Here is an 18756-nt window from a genome sequence, read left to right as displayed (position 1 = left end):
AAGATAGGCCAAACCTCCAATCACTGCCTCTTATCTTGTCGCCTCTCCTGTGCTGTCCCCGACTCTAGAGATGATTGTTCTATTTGAGAAGTAGAGTAACGTTTCTTATGATTATATTACAATTATAGAAACAGTCGCACTATAAAATATTAAATTATACAGTGAAATATTGCACTGTTGGGTCATCCTACTATACGTCTCTGTACGCGTGTGTGTATGTCTGTAATCCACGTAACTCGAGAACTATTTGTCCTGCCGACTTCCAATTTGGCACAGGCACCACCACACTGAGTGCAGTACCCGGTGTGGAGTCCATCCGATAGTGATAGATTGTCGTGTTGAGATTAGCTGAGGCTTTTGTTTTAGATTGTAGCTCTCTCTATCACTTTGTTTGCTAGATGTAGATGCCTAGAAATACGTCTTCAGGTCTCTGCAGTTTTAGGACATGAAGACATGCTTCCTTCTCTCCATCTCCACTGATATTCCAGTGGCTTTAAAAGATGTCTCAACACTTGGACGTTTGTAATACACGTGAGCAATAAGCTTGAAGGCAGTGTCTCCCACTGAGCGCTGATCATGTTGTAGTTTGGGGCGCTGTGGCTACAGGACAGGTTGACTGAACTATTCCAGCAGGTCAGCTGGTGTCTGATGAACAGTTTTTTTTCTTTACTGGGTGACAGATCTGTTGAGAGAAGAAAATTAAATAGAGTATATGATTAAACTCCAGTAAATATACTTAAGAGTTTTACATCAAATTGAAATATTAACTATTTGAAGAAAAAGAAAAGATGTACCGATACAATATGATTGACATATTGTATCAGTAATGGTAAATGCATTATAAGTTAAAAGGTATTATTCGGCATAGCAAATGTCAACATAATATTTAATAAGACTGGTATCTCAGCTTTCTAGAGGAAAACAGCTAGGCTACATTTAATTAAACGTTTTACAAATGAACAGCAGTGTGATGCTGAATTTTATTTAATGCAATTTTATTTCAATGTTCCACTATAATTATGCTGCTCTTCAATCTTTTGTATGACCGTGTAGCTTGTATATCCTATCAGCTTCAGGACTGTGTCTCCCAGGGAGCGCTGATACCAGAGAATAGTCTCATAGCTTTGGATGTTGTGGCTGCAGGTCAGATACTCAGATTAATATGATTGTTCAGTTCACCTACCACATCAGCTGGAGTCTGAAGAACTGTTTTTTCTCTGCTGAGTGATGCTCCTGTAGAGAGATGAACAGACAATGAAAATGTTACCTACTGGTCAAATAGGGCTGGTGCCATTTGACTGTCAGGATAAAATACAAGAGTGATAGACATTTACTGGAAAGACAGCCTTTAAACTGTATGGAGACAGGTAACTCACATTTAGAACAGAGACGACATTAAATGTATATCAGCACTAACAATTCAATATACAATATTTTAAGTGACATATCATCCAAGCAATGCAGCATTAATTTCAGTACAGAGATGAGAATACTAAAGTTACCATTAATCCAAAACAGTGGGAGGATCCTTATGAGAGCTCTTTCCATGTTGAGTGATGGCGCTGTAGAGTGAATGAAGCGTGAATGAACTGAGGAGGAACACACCATCCCACCCAATTATGCTCCTTGCTGAAGATGTGCGCGACCAACCTGTAGGAGTCGAGAACGCTCTCCCATGGCGTCTTTCCGCCAACTTGTTGGAGCTCCTGGCAAAGCAAGCCAGAGCGCCATGGAAGAATCAAACCCCATCTCCAGTCAGTGGTGGGCAGCCAATAATTGCATGATTAGGACGACAACAACAGAGGTCTTACTTGTTCATCTTCACTGCGCCTGTACATCCTGGTACACTAGCACTACCAAAACCCTAAAAAACAACTGCACAAAATAAATGTGTCAGATAGATTTTACCCTCGGTGGCCTTGGCTGGAAGAGAGTCAGTATCACCATCAATTGTGTAGGGTGGAGAAGATGCATAACAATTTAGCTCCTAGGTATCAATGTACCTGTAATTATTTCACCAAGGTCAGTGATGTTCACAATCACGCCACTAGACTAGAGAGAGCTCCACCAATTTGGTACCTTTTACGTTCAAAATATTCTACTGTTAAATGGTCTGTCTACCTGTAGGCTATAACTACGTTTATTAGCTCGTGTGTTATCTTTACGTCCTCCAAAAAGAGCTGTCTCAGCAGCAATAGAAGCTGGTTTTAAATAGAAGGTAACAGAGTCAATAAGCCTATTTATTATATATTTTTGGGTCCTGGGTTTTCTGTGTTTACATTTTTTTTTAAATATATTAGCCTATATGATGGGTATACGTTAGGTATTTTTGTATACATGTATATTATATTGTAGTATTCCATGATCAAAAACTCAAAAACTGATTCCTGACGATGCTATGCTACAGTAGCCAACTTGACTGAGTAGGCCATGTCTCATGATTCATGATAATCACATGTGTCTAGACCACCATGTCTCCAGTATGATGTTAGTAATCGGTAGGGTTATCATAGCAATATGAAGACAAACACAGGTGGAGTGTCCCAGCATTGCTGTGGTTTGTAATCAACTGTATTCAATCTTAACTGCAGAGTATTAATGAGACTCAGGTTGCCCCTACAGCCTACAGGACACTATGAGAGAGACTTTATTAAAAAATACCCCACTGGGGTTTTTGTTCAGCCCATCTGTTTGTCTGTATCACTGTGGTATCACTCACAGCACATAAAATACAATCCATTTTTTTATATTGTTTTAATGATGACGATAACTCCCCCCTACACCTACAGTACAGGACACTTTCAGAGAGTACTGCAGACAGAGGTACTGTGTCACCATGTTCACTTACAGCACAGAAATGCAATTCACTCTCCACCAGAATCAAATGATGTGAAACTGCCACAGAGTGCATTAAGCCTGGTTGCAGATCATTTCTCCTCACTGACATTGGAGGAGTCATCATAGAACTTTTGTAGGCGACACGAGTTGAAGTTCGAACTTAACGGTGTAGAGATGTGTCAGTTATGCTCACCACCACTATAGTATCCGACAATACACTGCCCTGCAGATACGGTAGGCAGGCTCAAGACCTAATCAGAGCACTAAGTAAATGGCAGTAAATAGAAATCACGCTGGTGGCACAAGGTTATAGGCTATGTATGAACATTAATTTATCCCACCCCAGTGAGTATATGAAAATATTACAGTCATTTGACAGCACTTCCCTTGAGCGTCCTGTAGGGGGACCTCCAGTCTCATTATACTCAAACTGCAGTTATAATCACATGGTTGAGTTGACAACAGTTTATTACAGGATCAAACCACACCATCACACAATGATGGGACACTCCCACCTGTTGTCATGTCAAATACACCATGAAGCACTATATAGGCCTACCACTGATTGATGACTACCGATTACTGACAGTCTGACAGTCATACTGGAGAGACTATGGTGCTGTATCCGTCTTCCAACACGCCAACATTATCATGATCAAACTTGGCCTATACTCAGCTTGACAGTAGCACTGTTCTGCATCACAGGTAATCTAACATATAAAATGACACTAGACTAGGTCATGAAGTCCAGAAGAAAAATGCAGATGTTTCATGGGAAGCTGTGTATAAGTTACAAATAGTTTTCAAGAATACCGGTATGCAAATGTGCAGAATTCTTTCCATGTACATTTCTCTTTACAACAAACATCATAGAAGATCATATTGATATAAGTGATTTCAATTAAACGCTGTTGCATTATTGGTAACTAAGGTCACATTCTCACCTAATACTTCGGTAGACTCAATGTGTATGGGCGGAGAATTTGGGTGTGGTGACCATGCATGTATTAACATTAAAGAAAACAGGCAGACTACTGTATAAATGGGAATCAGGGCGGTGCTTAGTTAAGAGCTGTTGAGTTGAGCCCCTCCTGGTGGTTTTAAAAGGCTCACGTTGTGCATATTCCTATTCCGATCTGTGGATATGAGGTTCTTCTCAGTTGTAGGAGTTCTCCTCTTAGCTAGTAAGACATTTTAAAAGGCATCACTCAAATGAATTATTTCATAATTTGAGTATATTATATTCATGTATTTTAACCTATACCTTACAGAATTCTCTCGTTGTGTGGAAATTCAACAGACACCATTTGCCCTGAGCCTCAAGGGGGATGCCTCAGTCACTTTGCACTGTGAACAAGATGATGACCAGTTCTACTACATGTATTGGTACAGACAAAGAGACGACAAGAAACTTCAGCTGCTCGCATATTCTCTTGGAAGAAATGTGTCTAGCATAGTGCCTCCTTTCACTGAATCCAAGTACACACTGTCAAGACCTCTGGTGCTGAAATCCTTCCTAACGATACATGATGTTGATGCCAAAGATTTGGCACTGTACTACTGTGCCTCAACTAAACCACAATGACTCAGAGAGCCTTCACAGCTCAACAACAACCCCAACAAGCCATAGCAGGAAAAGAAAGGGTGCATATCATGGTACAATTCTCAGTCAAAACAATTCTGCATGACCTGGGAGCACTGCGAGTTTCTCTGTCATACTGTACCTGCATAGGCACAATTCATTCTCTTTTCATTTTCATTAACTAAATTGAGAACACTCAACTTAGTTATGAACATGAAGAGTGAATTGTGCCACTGGTTCAGCATGACAGATACAAAGATATATTATTGTGTGATTGTGCCTAGTTCTTGTAAAATAAAATAAAAATAACATTTCAGAACATACACCAACCTTAACAGGGTACATTTATGATTACACACCCATGGAGTAACAGGTACAGTCGCTTATAATACTTGTTTGACAGCAATGTCATCATCAATGTGTAAATTAATTTAGTTTGTTTTCTATTAATAAGTTGTATTCATGAAAATTAAAAGTTCCTATGACAAAGATTTGGTGACCCCCATGAAGTAACTCTGAGGACCCCCTAGTGGTCCCGGCCCCCCTTTTGAAGACTCTTGGCCTTTAGGGAGTTTGAATCTGACCACCTTCGCATCTGAAATAAAGCATGAAAATGCCAACGATATAACTTAAAAACGTCTTCGATGCATTTTTCCTTAAATGTACCTGTAGTTTATACATTTAAAAATTCTGAATTATAATTAGTTTAGATTAGAATGATGCAAGTGGGGAACAATGAATGCCCCATCTAGTTATGCAATATCTAAAAAAATGAATGCATCCGTTCTAACCTCTATTCTCATTCCATCTCAGTCTGTGCCAAAACACAGATGACATATTCGAACAGGGAGGTTCCTTCTGTAGCCCCTGCCCCTGGTTATGATAACTAGTCACAGCATTTTATTGTGTCTATATGTTGTGTAGATTCCGCTCTTCAAAGGCCGGGATTAATATGATTACTCAAATACTTTTCTTATTCGCATCACTTTGGATTCAAGGTACTTGAACTTGCCAAGACTTAAATGATAAGCATGGGTTTTCAATATAAATACAAATGTTTGACCAGTGACTTATCACTCAATGATTATTGATCAATATCTTGTATATTTGCAGTCTTTCAGTATACTACAATATTTTGTCCCCACAGGTCACTGCCAGGATGTCACCCAGTTCCCTGAAATCAGCTGAAGCAATGCATACAAATCTGCTGAGATGAACAGTACTGCAGTAATATATATAATAAGACAGCTATTTATCATTCATATCTACTGTATGATATGTAGTATGTACTGGTACAGACAGGGTCCAGGAGAGTCCATGAGGCTCATTGTCAGCTACGCCTTTGCTGGTGGTCAGATTGACTATGGGATTTATAAAGATAAATATTTATCCACAAAGGCCTATGGGATTTATAAAATAATATTCTTCCGTAAAGTCCTTAAGTGAGCGTCTCTCCCTTACTGTTAAAGACTTGCAGCCGGAGGTAATTGGCCACTTGTGATGTGGTACATTTTAGAGGCATTTCAAAATTGAAAGTCATGCGTACTGCTCATAATCAAATTGTGCAGGTACAGTTAATCACACTATGCAGACCACATCTTTAAATGTGCCAGCATTGCTATTCAATGGACATGCATTGCTATTGAACACATTGAGACTACATGTACTGTAGTCTGTGGTGTACCATAGTGTTTCCACGTCACTTCCTTTCTCATCCTCAAGCATCAGGAAGCTCAGCCAACACCCGACAGGCATATAGGCCTACTGTATATTCTCATTGATGTAGCTAGCCACAGTCATATTCTATTCAGTCTCAACTTCGAGTTAAAATTAGCTCTGTGTTCCGTGTTGGTCTCTTAACCAATTCACTAATACATTTGGCTTTGATAAAACATTTTAACCACTCACCATTTCAGTAGTTTCTCTTATGTACAGTATCAGGCTTCGGTCTCGGCTTCAACATCCACCAGACTTCATCTGCACTCTTCAGAGTCCCAGGAGACAACACAGCTGATCTGTACACATGAGATTAACAGACTATAGAATGATGCTGTCATTGCTGTGGTACCAGAAATCACCTGGAGAGACAGCCATGAAATCATTGGATATCTCTAGGTCAAGTCTGTAACAATGGAAGAGTCGTTTAAAGAGAATTTCACTGTAATTGGTGATTTGAGTGAGAATACGTTAGGGTGACCAGATCCAAACTGCTCATTTGAGGGACAGAAGTATCGCTTGTGTGGGACAAGTGGGATGGGGGGACGGGGTAGCCCCTCTCGGAACCCTACATAAAGCTTTTATGAAATTTGTTTGCCGCTTTACGTAGGGTCCCTGGTCATGCTAAGATTTTCCAATGCGATTGTTGGAACGCGGATATAAACCAACTCAACCTTTCTTCGATCGGCGCGCTATTACCGCGCTTTTTATTGTGTTTGATTACGGATGTGCGAACTATAAGTACCTTACATACCTCTGATAAAATCTCCTGTGTCGCGGAAGCCGTTAAGTATTTTTAATCCATGTTTGATTAAAAATGTCGCTTTGATTTCTTCTTGTTTATTTACCGTTTATTGTACCGCCTCCCGATGTGCGGTTGGCTTTGCGGGCTACGTCCCTGCCTCTGATCTGCTCCGTCATAGCTGTAGCACCACTAGCTAGCCAGATAGGCGGTACAATGAGGTGTCAATAAACAAGGTAGGAAGAAGCGACATTTTTAATCAATCATGGATTAAAAATACTTAACGGCTTCCGCGACACAGGAGATGTGTCGGTATGGTATGTAAGGTACTTATAGTTCGCACATTCGTATGTCAAGACATGAATAAACATGGTAAAAGCGCGCAGATTCGTTTCTCATGGCGTGTTTACATTGTATTTGTGTGTGCGTAACTGGCGTCAGCCCAGCGTGGAGCAGGACCCAATGGGTAAAGTAAACAAAGTGTCAGAAACTTTACTACATTCGGGTTCTGCTTGCGGGGCTAGGGACGGGGTTGAGTTGCTATTAAATGCCTTGATGTCATATTCGACCATAGGCCTATTGGCTATCATGTATAAACTCTTTTGGTGTCTCACATTTTGTTTTAAAATCATGCTTTATTTTTATTTGTATGCTATTTTAACAGGCTTAAAAACACATCTTGCAGGAAGAGACAATGAGAGAGCTTTACAACAGAAGGCCAACTATTAGGGCATTTGAACACTGATGCAATATTGCCTGTCGGTCACAATGTGGGACTATGTAACTATTAGGGCATTTGAACACTGATGCAATATTGCCAGGCAGTCACAATGTGGGACAATTAAGGTCTCAATTTGTGGGACGCCTGAAAAGTCATGGAAATGAGGGACTGTCCCACGCAAAGAGGGACATCTGGTCACCCTAGAATACGTCAAAGAGTCTCTTTTCAAATATCCAATTACTGAATCAAGCTAATTATTTAATTAAAGCTAATTATGCTAATTATGAAAATTGCTGAACATATTATGCAAGTTGCATCAGGCAGTTGCTACATGCTGGGGATTCGGGGAACCATAGGCTACTCAACATTTCTAACATTAAAACGTGTTGGTCACGGTTGGTGTAGGCCTACTCAGTCAACATGTCCGGTGGGTGGTGTGATTACCCAGCACGTACCAATCGAAACCCACCTATCAATTGTGATTGTGTGACCCAAAAATGTGTGCTTCCCTGGTCAATTTGTGATGATGTTTGTGGTGAACACTGGTGATCAAAGGACGTTTTGGAAGTTCGGTCCATCGGTCATTCCGGGCCCCTTGCCCGGAGTGAATAGTTCGAGGCTCTGGAAACAGTTGACTAATATTGTCCCCATGTCAAAAATCTTCCGACAGCGTCCTAGCCCCCCCCTCATAAATCATCCCACCTTCCGAACTCTGTAAATGAAATATAAAATGCTCTTCGTTAAAATATATCCCCATATCAAACTCTAACCCCAATCTAAAATGAATTAAGCATCAACATTCTTTTCACTTTCAGGTTTTCTTACCAAGTAGCTAGGTTGTAGGACGGTTACACCTCATGCCTCCAGGTCCCCAACAAACACTCAAATCAGGCTTCTGGACAAAAATGAGGCCTCAATAAACCTGGCCATCCCTTTTAAGCACTACCCTTAAAGGGGCAGTGCTACAGTGTGTTTGTTCATTAGCAGGAGTGTATCATGCAATGTGTGACTTGTGAATGTCCACGCATCAAGGTCACCAAGATAAACTGCTCTACTTATAATCATAAAATAAGGTGATTTGGATTGTGATAATCAGTGTGCAAGTTACTTTTTAAAAGTAATTAGTTGTAGTTATAGTTACTGCTCTAAGTGACTCAGTTTACATGACAGACTCCGCACTGGCAGGAAGAGGAGACGGTTCTTTTGGATCACATTATGTAATGTGGGTACAGTAACTCACCCATTGAAAACACAGTAACTATAATGGCGTTACTGAATGGGAAAGGTCAACTATAGTTACTTTACTAGTCACCACAAAAAGTAGTTTCTTTACGTATATAACCCGTTAGTGACTATTTACTCCCAACACTGGTGATGATACTGTACAGTAAGCAGATATATTACTTCCCAAAAGACTGTAAATTAAGTGGAGTTAACGAACTAAGCATGGAAATATATGTATTGTTTTTGGTAGTAAACATATTGTAAAAATAAGTCACTAAACATAATTTCATTCTGTTACACAGGGTAAATCTAAGAAGGAGTACAACTGAGCCGTCACCAGGGCATCCAAGTTCAGGAGATGAACTTTCATTCATTTAATACAAATTTAAAACTGCAATCCGTAATTTTCATTCTTACAGTATTCCATTTGAAGGTCATATTAAGCATTCTGTAAAGTATGTTAATACAATATAACTTGTCTTCCTACTCTACCATAGAGAAACCATAGAGAACCATAGAGAAGTGTCGGGTGGGACATCTACTGGTTGACAAGTCCTGCCTGAAGCTCATAAATCCAATATACCACCCTCTCCCTCCCCACACTCCCTCCCTCCCAGTGGCTTCCCGGAAGATGCTTTGTTTCCCATGCAGATCAGATTTAGAATACCTGGTGTTAGATACATATTTTCTCTCATGTCAAAGGAAGGGAATAAAAAACCCAAAATTAATGCATGTGTCAGTTACTTAAGTACAAACATGTGAATACATCATTGTACTCATTTCCTTTTTATGATAGTTTGTCTTTGTGTGCAGTTGTTAACAGATTCATCATGCCAAATATGAAGTACTGTAGAAGTGTATATTCAATTAAAGTTTTTCTGAAAATCAAGTGATTTCTTCTTTTTGACCAGAGCCAGAGGCAGATCAGTATGACTTATGCTTCCGACCCAGGCTTGTGTAGTTTATGTGATTAACAAAATACACAATAGGCCTACATTCATATTTCTCATGCACAGGCATTTGAGCGACTTACAGTAAGCAAGAACAAAAACATGGTAATACATCAAAAAATTAATAGTCAAATAATACAAATGAAAACAAGGCAACAACGTGATTGTCAGCGTGAATTAAAGTCTAAGACTAAAGGCAACAAGCTACAAATAACTATTCTTTACTCCCTCTGCCAAAACATAACTTACACTACACTAGTATGTCAACTACTGTATATAGGCCTATTGCTCTCTTGCCAATAATGCTCATGGATCATTTGTTCCCATCTGTAAGTGTATAAACTAGTTTGGATGATATACTGTACAGTACATATTCTATTAGTATTTCTCAAATCAAGTTAGTTTAAGCCAGAGCCATTGAAATACGACAGAGTTGTGACATCTCCGTTCACTTCATGGGGCCAGTCCAATAGCAGTCTTCTACATAAGACTGCTATTGGCGAAGAGCATGGCCCAGAGTGACAAGTGGACTGGAAGTTGGCAGAATGCACTGGACTCAGGCAACAGCCCAGCTTAAATAAATCCCTTTATTTTAAATCATTTTTAGCAATAGTACAACATAAACATTACAGAGACTTTAGTTGTTACTGTACAATATACTTTAAAACATGTTGTCATGTTGCACACGTGCCTAGAATTGCTGATATTTGCGCCGCCCTCGTTGAAAACAATGTATTTCAAACTCCAGCTTGTCACACTCCAGGGCTCCATGAACAGCGCTCGTGGGCTGTTTTCTGACCCCTCAATGGCGTAACTCTCTCAGCTATATGGCTCTGGTTTAAGCTAGGGTGCCGGCATTATCATCCTCATCCTTTTTAGCAGTCATATTTATGACTTGAGAATTAATATATTTTCTTCCCCACTCGTGAAGCGAGGTTTCCATAAGCATTATAAGATGTGAGATCATTGATCAATCAGTCATTAAGGCTCAGCCTGGTAATAAAGGTGCCATCCATATATCAGCAGATTCAGCACACATTTAGTAGGAGTAGGAGGGTGTATCTTTAGCAGAATGCCTTTCTGTGACATACATGAGAACTCATCTATTTATGTCCCGCATGTGAAGCAAAGTTTCCGTAATTGTAATCAGATCTGAGATTCTGAGACCAGTTTAATTCTTCTGGAAGGTTGTTTTTGATCATGTCTTTTTTCCACTGATCCCTCTTTTTACATTTTCCCGATTGCTACATTTTTGTGAATTATAAGGATCTCCCCAATTCATTATTACTTTTACAGTTATTGGAAGAAGTTATTGGTTCACAAGTGTTTCACTTTTTCCACTGCACATAGTTGACACTTGACAGTTGACTTTTTCTTTCTTTTACAAAAGAATCTTGCGATATTATCCCATCTCTCTTTTCTTACTTTTAATATTCTGCTCAGATTGTACGTATATGTTTCGAAACATATGCATAGACAAGTGTGAGGTTAAGTTAAGTAGCAGTACAGGAAATCATTGTTCTAATCCTTGAAAATGTGAGGGTTGTTGGATGTGAAACTGCAGGGGTGTATAGAACAGCACTAAAGGAGAGGATGTGGTCACACAGCGTATAGGCTGTATCATGTTTAATTCCAAGAAATGACAGATGTTAAACCTTCAACCTAACCACAAGCCAAGAACACCTGCCTTTCTGCAACCATCTCTGCACTCTGCAGGTATCTGACAAACAGTCAAACCTAAAGTAGTATAGGAGGCTGAACAAACAGTCAAACCTAAAGTAGTATAGCTGAACAAACAGTCAAACCTAAAGTAGTATAGCTGAACAAACAGTCAAACCTAAAGTAGTATAGCTGAACAAACAGTCAAACCTAAAGTAGTATAGGAGGCTGAACAAACAGTCAAACCTAAAGTAGCATAGGAGGCTGAACAAACAGTCAAACCTAAAGTAGTATAGGAGGCTGAACAAACAGTCAAACCTAAAGTAGTATAGGAGGCTGAACAAACAGTCAAACCTAAAGTAGTATAGGAGGCTGAACAAACAGTCAAACCTAAAGTAGTATAGGAGGCTGAACAAACAGTCAAACCTAAAGTAGTATAGGAGGCTGAACAAACAGTCAAACCTAAAGTAGTATAGCTGAACAAACAGTCAAACCTAAAGTAGTATAGGAGGCTGAACAAACAGTCAAACCTAAAGTAGTATAGGAGGCTGAACAAACAGTCAAACCTAAAGTAGTAGGGGAGGCTGAACAAACAGTCAAACCTAAAGTAGTATAGGAGGCTGAACAAACAGTCAAACCTAAAGTAGTAGGGGAGGCTGAACAAACAGTCAAACCTAAAGTAGCAGGGGAGGCTGAACAAACAGTCAAACCTAAAGTAGTAGAGGAGGCTGAACAAACAGTCAAACCTAAAGTAGTAGAGGAGGCTGAACAAACAGTCAAACCTAAAGTAGTATATGAGGCTGAACAAACAGTCAAACCTAAAGTAGTATAGGAGGCTGAACAAACAGTCAAACCTAAAGTAGTATAGGAGGCTGAACAAACAGTCAAACCTAAAGGAGTATAGGAGGCTGAACAAACAGTCAAACCTAAAGGAGTATAGGAGGCTGAACAAACAGTCAAACCTAAAGGAGTATAGGAGGCTGAACAAACAGTCAAACCTAAAGGAGTAGGGGAGGCTGAACAAACAGTCAAACCTAAAGTAGTATAGGAGGCTGAACAAACAGTCAAACCTAAAGGAGTATAGGAGGCTGAACAAACACGCACACCTATACCTATATAGGCTGGGTGCTGGATCAAAATAAAGTCATTAATGAAGAAATGAAAAAATCTGCACACCAATTGATGCTCCCAAAATATCTTCTCTGAATGGTAACGTTTCGGGCCACAGCCCTTCCTCAAGACCATAAACTGAAAAGAAAAGTGTGTGTGTGTGTGTGTGTGTGTGTGTGTGTGTGTAAAATTGTGTCACCGCTCACCAGCTTTAAAATCTGGTTTATAAATACCATGTGTATTAGTCTGAGTGGAATACAAGAGCACAGATGCAAAACATGCAGGTTTTTGAGATTGCAAATCTTTTTTTTCAGAATCACATGCATGGCTGTGAATAAACCATGAGACACCAAAACTATATTAATGTAATATAACGACCGGTATGTTATTATAATATAACATAATATAAATGATCAATGTTTATGATATTGCTACTTTTAACATTACTTCAATAAAGGAATATAATATTTTGTAGTGCACTGAGATCCCTATGTAGCTAGCTGTACATTGTACACATTAAAGCCAACAATTTAGCAAAAAAAGGGTATATCTGATTATCACCACTTTTACATTTGTATACAATTCGTTTTTCTTCATGAAAGTTTATTCAAATGTTGAGTGAATTTCAGAAACCTTGGGCAGTTGAAACCTGTTCAATTTCCATTGTATAAATCGATGTCAGTGAGAAAATCATCCCTGTTTAATACATCATCTGGGGCCCTAATTTAGTCATTTGTATACTGTGCCCAGGCCAAGGTCAAGGGTCTAGACTCTAGAACAGTGTTTGTCTGTAGTGTACACAGTAACATCCCAGTCCATGGGTACACTTTTTAAAGTTAAAGTGATGAAAATATTTGTTTGTTAGAGTAAAAGGTGGAATGACACGTTGCAAAGACACTAAACCACCACAGAATTAAGAAAAATATCATTCTTATTATCAAATAATTACAAAGAAACAAAACAAAACACAAATACAAGATACAAATCACGGTCACCTCACAATAGAATGTACAATCCTTGAATGAATATTTTATATTTGCATTAGAGCACTAAAACACAATTGTCTGAAATGGTACAACAATCAAAGAAAACTTAAATGGGAATGGATTGGTATATTCTTTGACTGAATCTCTTTAAAATAGAGAACATGTTGCATACTATGGGTCCAACAAATAAAAGAAAGAATACATGAAAAATTAGGGAGAGATAGAGAAAGAAAGAGAGTCGGAACGTGTGTGTGTGTGTGTGTGTGTGTGTGTGTGTGTGTGTGTGTGTGTGTGTGTGTGTGTGTGTTGTGTGCATGCGCGGTGTCCGTGCATGCGTGCGTTTTTGTGCAGTCGTGCACAATACATCTTGCCAAAGTTTTGCTGTTTGCTGTCATCAAATATACTACTCACAGTGACAGCTTTGGCAACCAACTTCTTTCTATTACCCAGAGTTTACATTCCTCCTAATGTTTTAAGTAGCAGTATTCAAAAACACTCCCTGAACAAGCAATTATGCTGTAGATTAAATTCAATCTGACAGATGTTCTACCTATCTACGCCTAAAAGCATATTGTTGCTGTTGGACAGATCATACTAGTGTCACACAAAGTAACAAAAATAGCTGATCTACAAGCACAAAGAGAAGGAGGTAAAGTGTGTCTGTGAGTTCCATATAGAACCAGCTTGTGACTAAATAATGATACATACAATACAATGATACAGTTTGACATACAAGATTTCCACCAGACAGTGATAATATGTCCCTTTTTATGCATTGTGCATGCTTTATCACACAAGTCCAGTAGGATCAGGGTTGTTGTGGTATTTTGAATCCTCTTGCCAGTTCCATAAGTTCAATGTTCAGATGTTAAAAACGCAACATGCAGTCCTCCAAGTTGGTCCTCCAATGTTAGCGACAGTGATTTACCCCCATTCCGTCCAATAGTCTTTTTTCCAGTGTACGGCTCTATCCCAGCCGGCCAACCTTGTCATTCCTCTGGGAATGCCTGGTACAGCTGGCACAGCAGAAACTGTTGTAATAGTGGTTGGAGCAGAGACGGGCATACACTATCAATTCACAGTTGGCAAGCTCAGGCTGGTCCACGCATTCTGGCGGGACGTCTATAACTAGATAAGACATAGGAGAGGAAACCTGTGTTATTTTAGGTCGAGAAAATAACAGGTTGAGATGGATTTTTATCAATAGGTTTACAGTCTTTAGTATAATGTCAGATTTTACACACATCGAGATGATCAGAACGTAAATAATTACACTTTTTATTTCACCTTGCTGAGTGTCTTTGTGGACCTTGACTTCAGCCGTGGCACTGACAGAGTAGATTCCAGTGTATGCGTTACAGGTATAGGTACCCTCGTCCACAGGCTGCACATTGTTCAAGATCAGACTCCCGTCTGACGACATCAGAACATTCCGACCGTCTGGACGCACTGGAACACCATTTCTATGGTGACACAGGAAGAAGCCATGACCCAGTTCAGGCTAACTGGTCTTCTGATATTGTTAGTGGTTCAAGCCTGGAGAGCTGAAACCATTTTCTTTCTTTTTTAAAGATATTTACCAATTAACTTCAAAAAGGCATGGCACGGCCAGATAGACCAGTAAACATCCGTTGGGCCACTTTTCACAAAATGTGATGAGAAACAGTTCAGTCCTGTTCGGTCTAGCAGGATAAATTCTGTAAATCATTTAGACATTGATGTATTGAATACCTGGACCATCCCACGTTGACATTTTCTCCCGACACCACACAGGGGAGCACGGCATTGCTGCCCTGAGACACCTGGATGTTGTTAGGAGCTGTGGTGATCCTCAGTTCTGCTACAGAATGATACCAGGTCAAGATGAACAGCATTATTATCAACTTGATAAATAAATGTAAATACTGTACAGAGGAGATATCCAAAGGAGGACTGACTTGAAACCATGTATTTAGACATTGAGGTGAGGTCTGAAGGTGGAAGTACTTTCCAAATGTTGTGATATGCACCTTGACTATCCATTGTTTCATCTGGTCAACTACACTAACTTAATGTTTCGTAATAATGTTATTTGATCTCAATCTGTATGGTAAGAGTACATTAATACAATATAAGTAACTATAGCACACGTAGAGGTTGTATTGTTACATTGAGAAATGTAGACCCTGCTGTTGGGGAATAGGACACCTATTGGTTTACAATGTCACCATCTACAATCTGGAAGAAAAATGTCAAAAGACCTGTCTGGGAGCATCATTGTCACAAACTAAAAAATAAATAATCGACTTTGTTTTGAGCGCTTTACTCATTTCAGCTAGTCAGCAGATGGTGCCGATGGTGCCATCAGTATACCTTGGACTCTGAGCTGTAGCTGCCTCTGCTCCAACTGGTGGTGGGTAGAGGCAGTGCAGGTGTAGACCCCTGAGTCATCAGACTTGAGCTGGGTAATGGTCAGGGTGCCATCTGTATGCTGTGTGTGCCTGCGATGAACAGTCAGACAGTCAAACAAGACTCATGTTGACAGCAGTGGTTCTCAAAGTGGGGTCTACTGTGGGGAATGGGCCGGAACAACTCCGTGACCAAATGCATACCAAACAGGGGGTCCTTGAAATTAAAAAAGTGAGAGAACCACTCATCTAGAACAGTGGTTTTCAACCCTTTTCATATCAAGGTCCGTTATTTATTCGGCATTTGAGCCACGGAACACCATTTGATGACATTCAGCCTCTCGGAACGGAATATTTTGTTATCATTGGATAAGATTTTGTCCCTGTTGTATTGATGTTGTGTTGATGTTGGTACCATAGGAGAGATAACAATTCTCCTACATTCTCCAATTGTCTAGACTTGTTGTAAATTAATGCAGATGTTTAACAATAATTCAACTCTTGAGAGCGTAAAATTAAACAAGATGGACCTGTAAGGGTCCATTTGGTTTCATTTTACACTCTCAAGAGTTAAGTGTCCATTTGGTTACCATAACCAACTCTCCATCCTTTAGCTGGGGACCAGTGGTGGTTCTCGGACCACTGGTTGAAAACCACTTTTCTAGAACATGACGTGAAGTGGTTTGGAAAATATTGAGAAAATGTGTATTGAACACTATAATGCAAGCTACATCAGTCAATGTTACCTGGATGAGCTGAGGGCCTGTCCGTCTCTGGTCCAGTGAATGTTCACAGAGGCGAGGGCTGAGGCAGGCAGGATGCTGCAGGGCAGGGTGGCGGTTTGTCCTGCTCGCATCTCCAGCAGAGAAGATCCTGATCGCTCTATGCTGAACCTCAGGGAGTATCCATTCACAGGTATAGGATTTAGTTTTTGTTTATGTGTGCATGTCCCGTTCACCATGTTTGGACCCGCACACACGAGCACATACCATACAGTAATAAAATAGTATTCATAATATTGAACCTGTTGTCCACAATTCACTTCTGCACATGGATGTTCCTAATATAAGGTGAGGGCTAATTACTTCTCTTTCATTTGACTCATTCTATTAGGATCAATGAGTGCACTGGGAGCAATTAGGTGTTCAGTCCATGTCTTGCTCAGGGACACCTCTACACAAAGCCTGGACATGGATGCACTACCTTCTGGCTTCTGAGCCACTGGCGCCCCCTAATGGATATACAGTATACTGTACAGTAGAGATTAAAGATGGTGCTTACTTGGAAGATGGTCCATCACCTGGCAACGGTGGAGTTGGGACAAATGGAGGTTCTGTGTCCCACGCACACGCACGCACGCACGCACGCACGCACGCACACACACACACACACACACACACACACACACACACACACACACACACACACACACACACACACACACACACACACACACACACACACACACACACACACACACACACACACACACACACACACTTTAGAAGCTTTACAAGATGTGCATGTTGTGATAAACTATGACATCAGACTTTCACAGTATTACCGGTAGTTTAGATTTATACAGCATAGGTTACACATGATTTTGGATTGACCCTTCAAATTATTGCAAAAACGTACAGTATTTTAGTTGCTACAGTATATTTTCTAGAGAAACCAGATAACCAAAACCAATTTAAATTTGACTATTCACAGTTTGAATGGGCAATCATTCTGATGTAAAAAAAACCCCAACATATAAACATATATACTGTACACACACACAAATACATACACATACATACATTCTTGTTTGCATTCACTGTGTTGCATACTATTATACTAGAGGGGTGCTATATTACCTGAGACACCTAAGTATATGTAGCGGTGGTCTCTAGTCTGTTCACGAGTAGCTACACACAGGAACCAACCTGAATCTGACTTCATGAGAGGACCAACTAACAAAGAGCCATTAGGCTGCTGGTGATGCCTGGGAAGAATATGAAAAATCACACCTGTGTGAAGTGAGGGGCGCTTTTATCATCATACATCATCATACACCACATTTCGTGCTCAGCCAATCAAATCATCACTATGTGGTACACACAAACACACAAAGCTGGGCATCAAAAAGGGAAGTGAATTAAAAAATCACACCCTTTTGAAGTGAGCGGCGCTAATATATTAAAGTCTAACTCATGTTGATTAGGTGATGTAATGGTGATATAAAATGCCCCTCAAAACAATTCAAGATACATTAAAAAAATAATCAGAATGAGTTTAAATCAATTGGTCTTATCTAAATGCCTCTTCAAATGAATCCATGAGCGGCTGTGTGATTTCACTAACCTGCTAGTGGAGAGAGGGACACCATCCATTCTCCACTCCACTATAATGGTGGAGGAAGGAGGTGGAGTGACTCTGCAGGGCAGAACCACTGTCTGGCCCACCAGAGCTTCTACTGTGGAGGGGTCCGTCTTATCGATGCTCACTCCTCCTAGGGTCAAACTGAAGGAAAGTAATGGAGTGCGAGACAGAGACAGGAAAGGAAGGAAGGAAGGAAGGAAGGAAGGAAGGAAGGAAGGAAGGAAGGAAGGAAGGAAGGAAGGACGGACAGAAAGAAAGAAAGAAAGAAAGAAAGAAGTCACTTTATGCTCTACTCTTGGTACTAGTGCTAGTGATGATCACCAAAGCAGGCATAAAGATCAGCCATAGTCTGGCTTTCAGTAGAGGGCTGAGAAAGAGAGACAGCCTTGGGCTGTATGAAGAACATGCACTGACAGTACAACCCACCCAGAGACAAGGAAATTCACATACTCAATCTACCTCCAAGTGTTAGAAGCT

At 40.1% G+C, this 18756-nt stretch overlaps 1 protein-coding gene and 1 gene segment (V, D, J or C); one reads left to right on the top strand and one right to left on the bottom strand.

Annotated features, from left to right (window-relative positions):
* The first annotated feature begins 4084 nt into the window (after nt 1–4084).
* LOC308329816 (Ig kappa chain V region 3381-like) lies at nt 4085–4423 on the top strand. The segment is given in 1 exon: nt 4085–4423.
* Nucleotides 4424–13455: 9032 nt separating this feature from the next.
* On the bottom strand, nt 13456–18425 carry LOC308330098 (papilin-like). The gene is made up of 8 exons (XM_080784783.1): nt 18262–18425; nt 17844–17902; nt 17197–17248; nt 16662–16808; nt 15881–16008; nt 15260–15368; nt 14816–14991; nt 13456–14656 (listed from the first exon to the last, which is right to left on the bottom strand). The coding sequence occupies exons 1-8, from the start codon at nt 18288–18290 to the stop codon at nt 14496–14498; spliced, it is 861 nt and encodes a 286-aa protein (XP_080640909.1). The 5' UTR covers nt 18291–18425; the 3' UTR covers nt 13456–14495.
* Nucleotides 18426–18756: the final 331 nt, after the last annotated feature.

Source organism: Protomyctophum bolini (genome assembly GCF_963924005.1).
Source record: "Protomyctophum bolini genome assembly, chromosome: 15".
Classification (NCBI taxonomy): domain Eukaryota; kingdom Metazoa; phylum Chordata; class Actinopteri; order Myctophiformes; family Myctophidae; genus Protomyctophum; species Protomyctophum bolini.
The sequence above is the reverse complement of the archived record's forward strand: the minus strand, read 5'-3'. Positions and strand labels throughout refer to the sequence as shown.

Excerpts from the sequence above, each read along its gene's own strand:
- LOC308330098 (XM_080784783.1), bottom strand. The coding sequence starts at position 18,290 with ATGGATGGTGTCCCTCTCTCCACTAGCAG. Across the intron at positions 16,009-16,661 it reads CAGGCCCTCAGCTCATCCAG|GCACACACAGCATACAGATG; the intron begins GTAACATTGACT and ends TGTTCATCGCAG. Across the intron at positions 15,369-15,880 it reads GCTACAGCTCAGAGTCCAAG|CAGAACTGAGGATCACCACA; the intron begins GTATACTGATGG and ends ATCATTCTGTAG.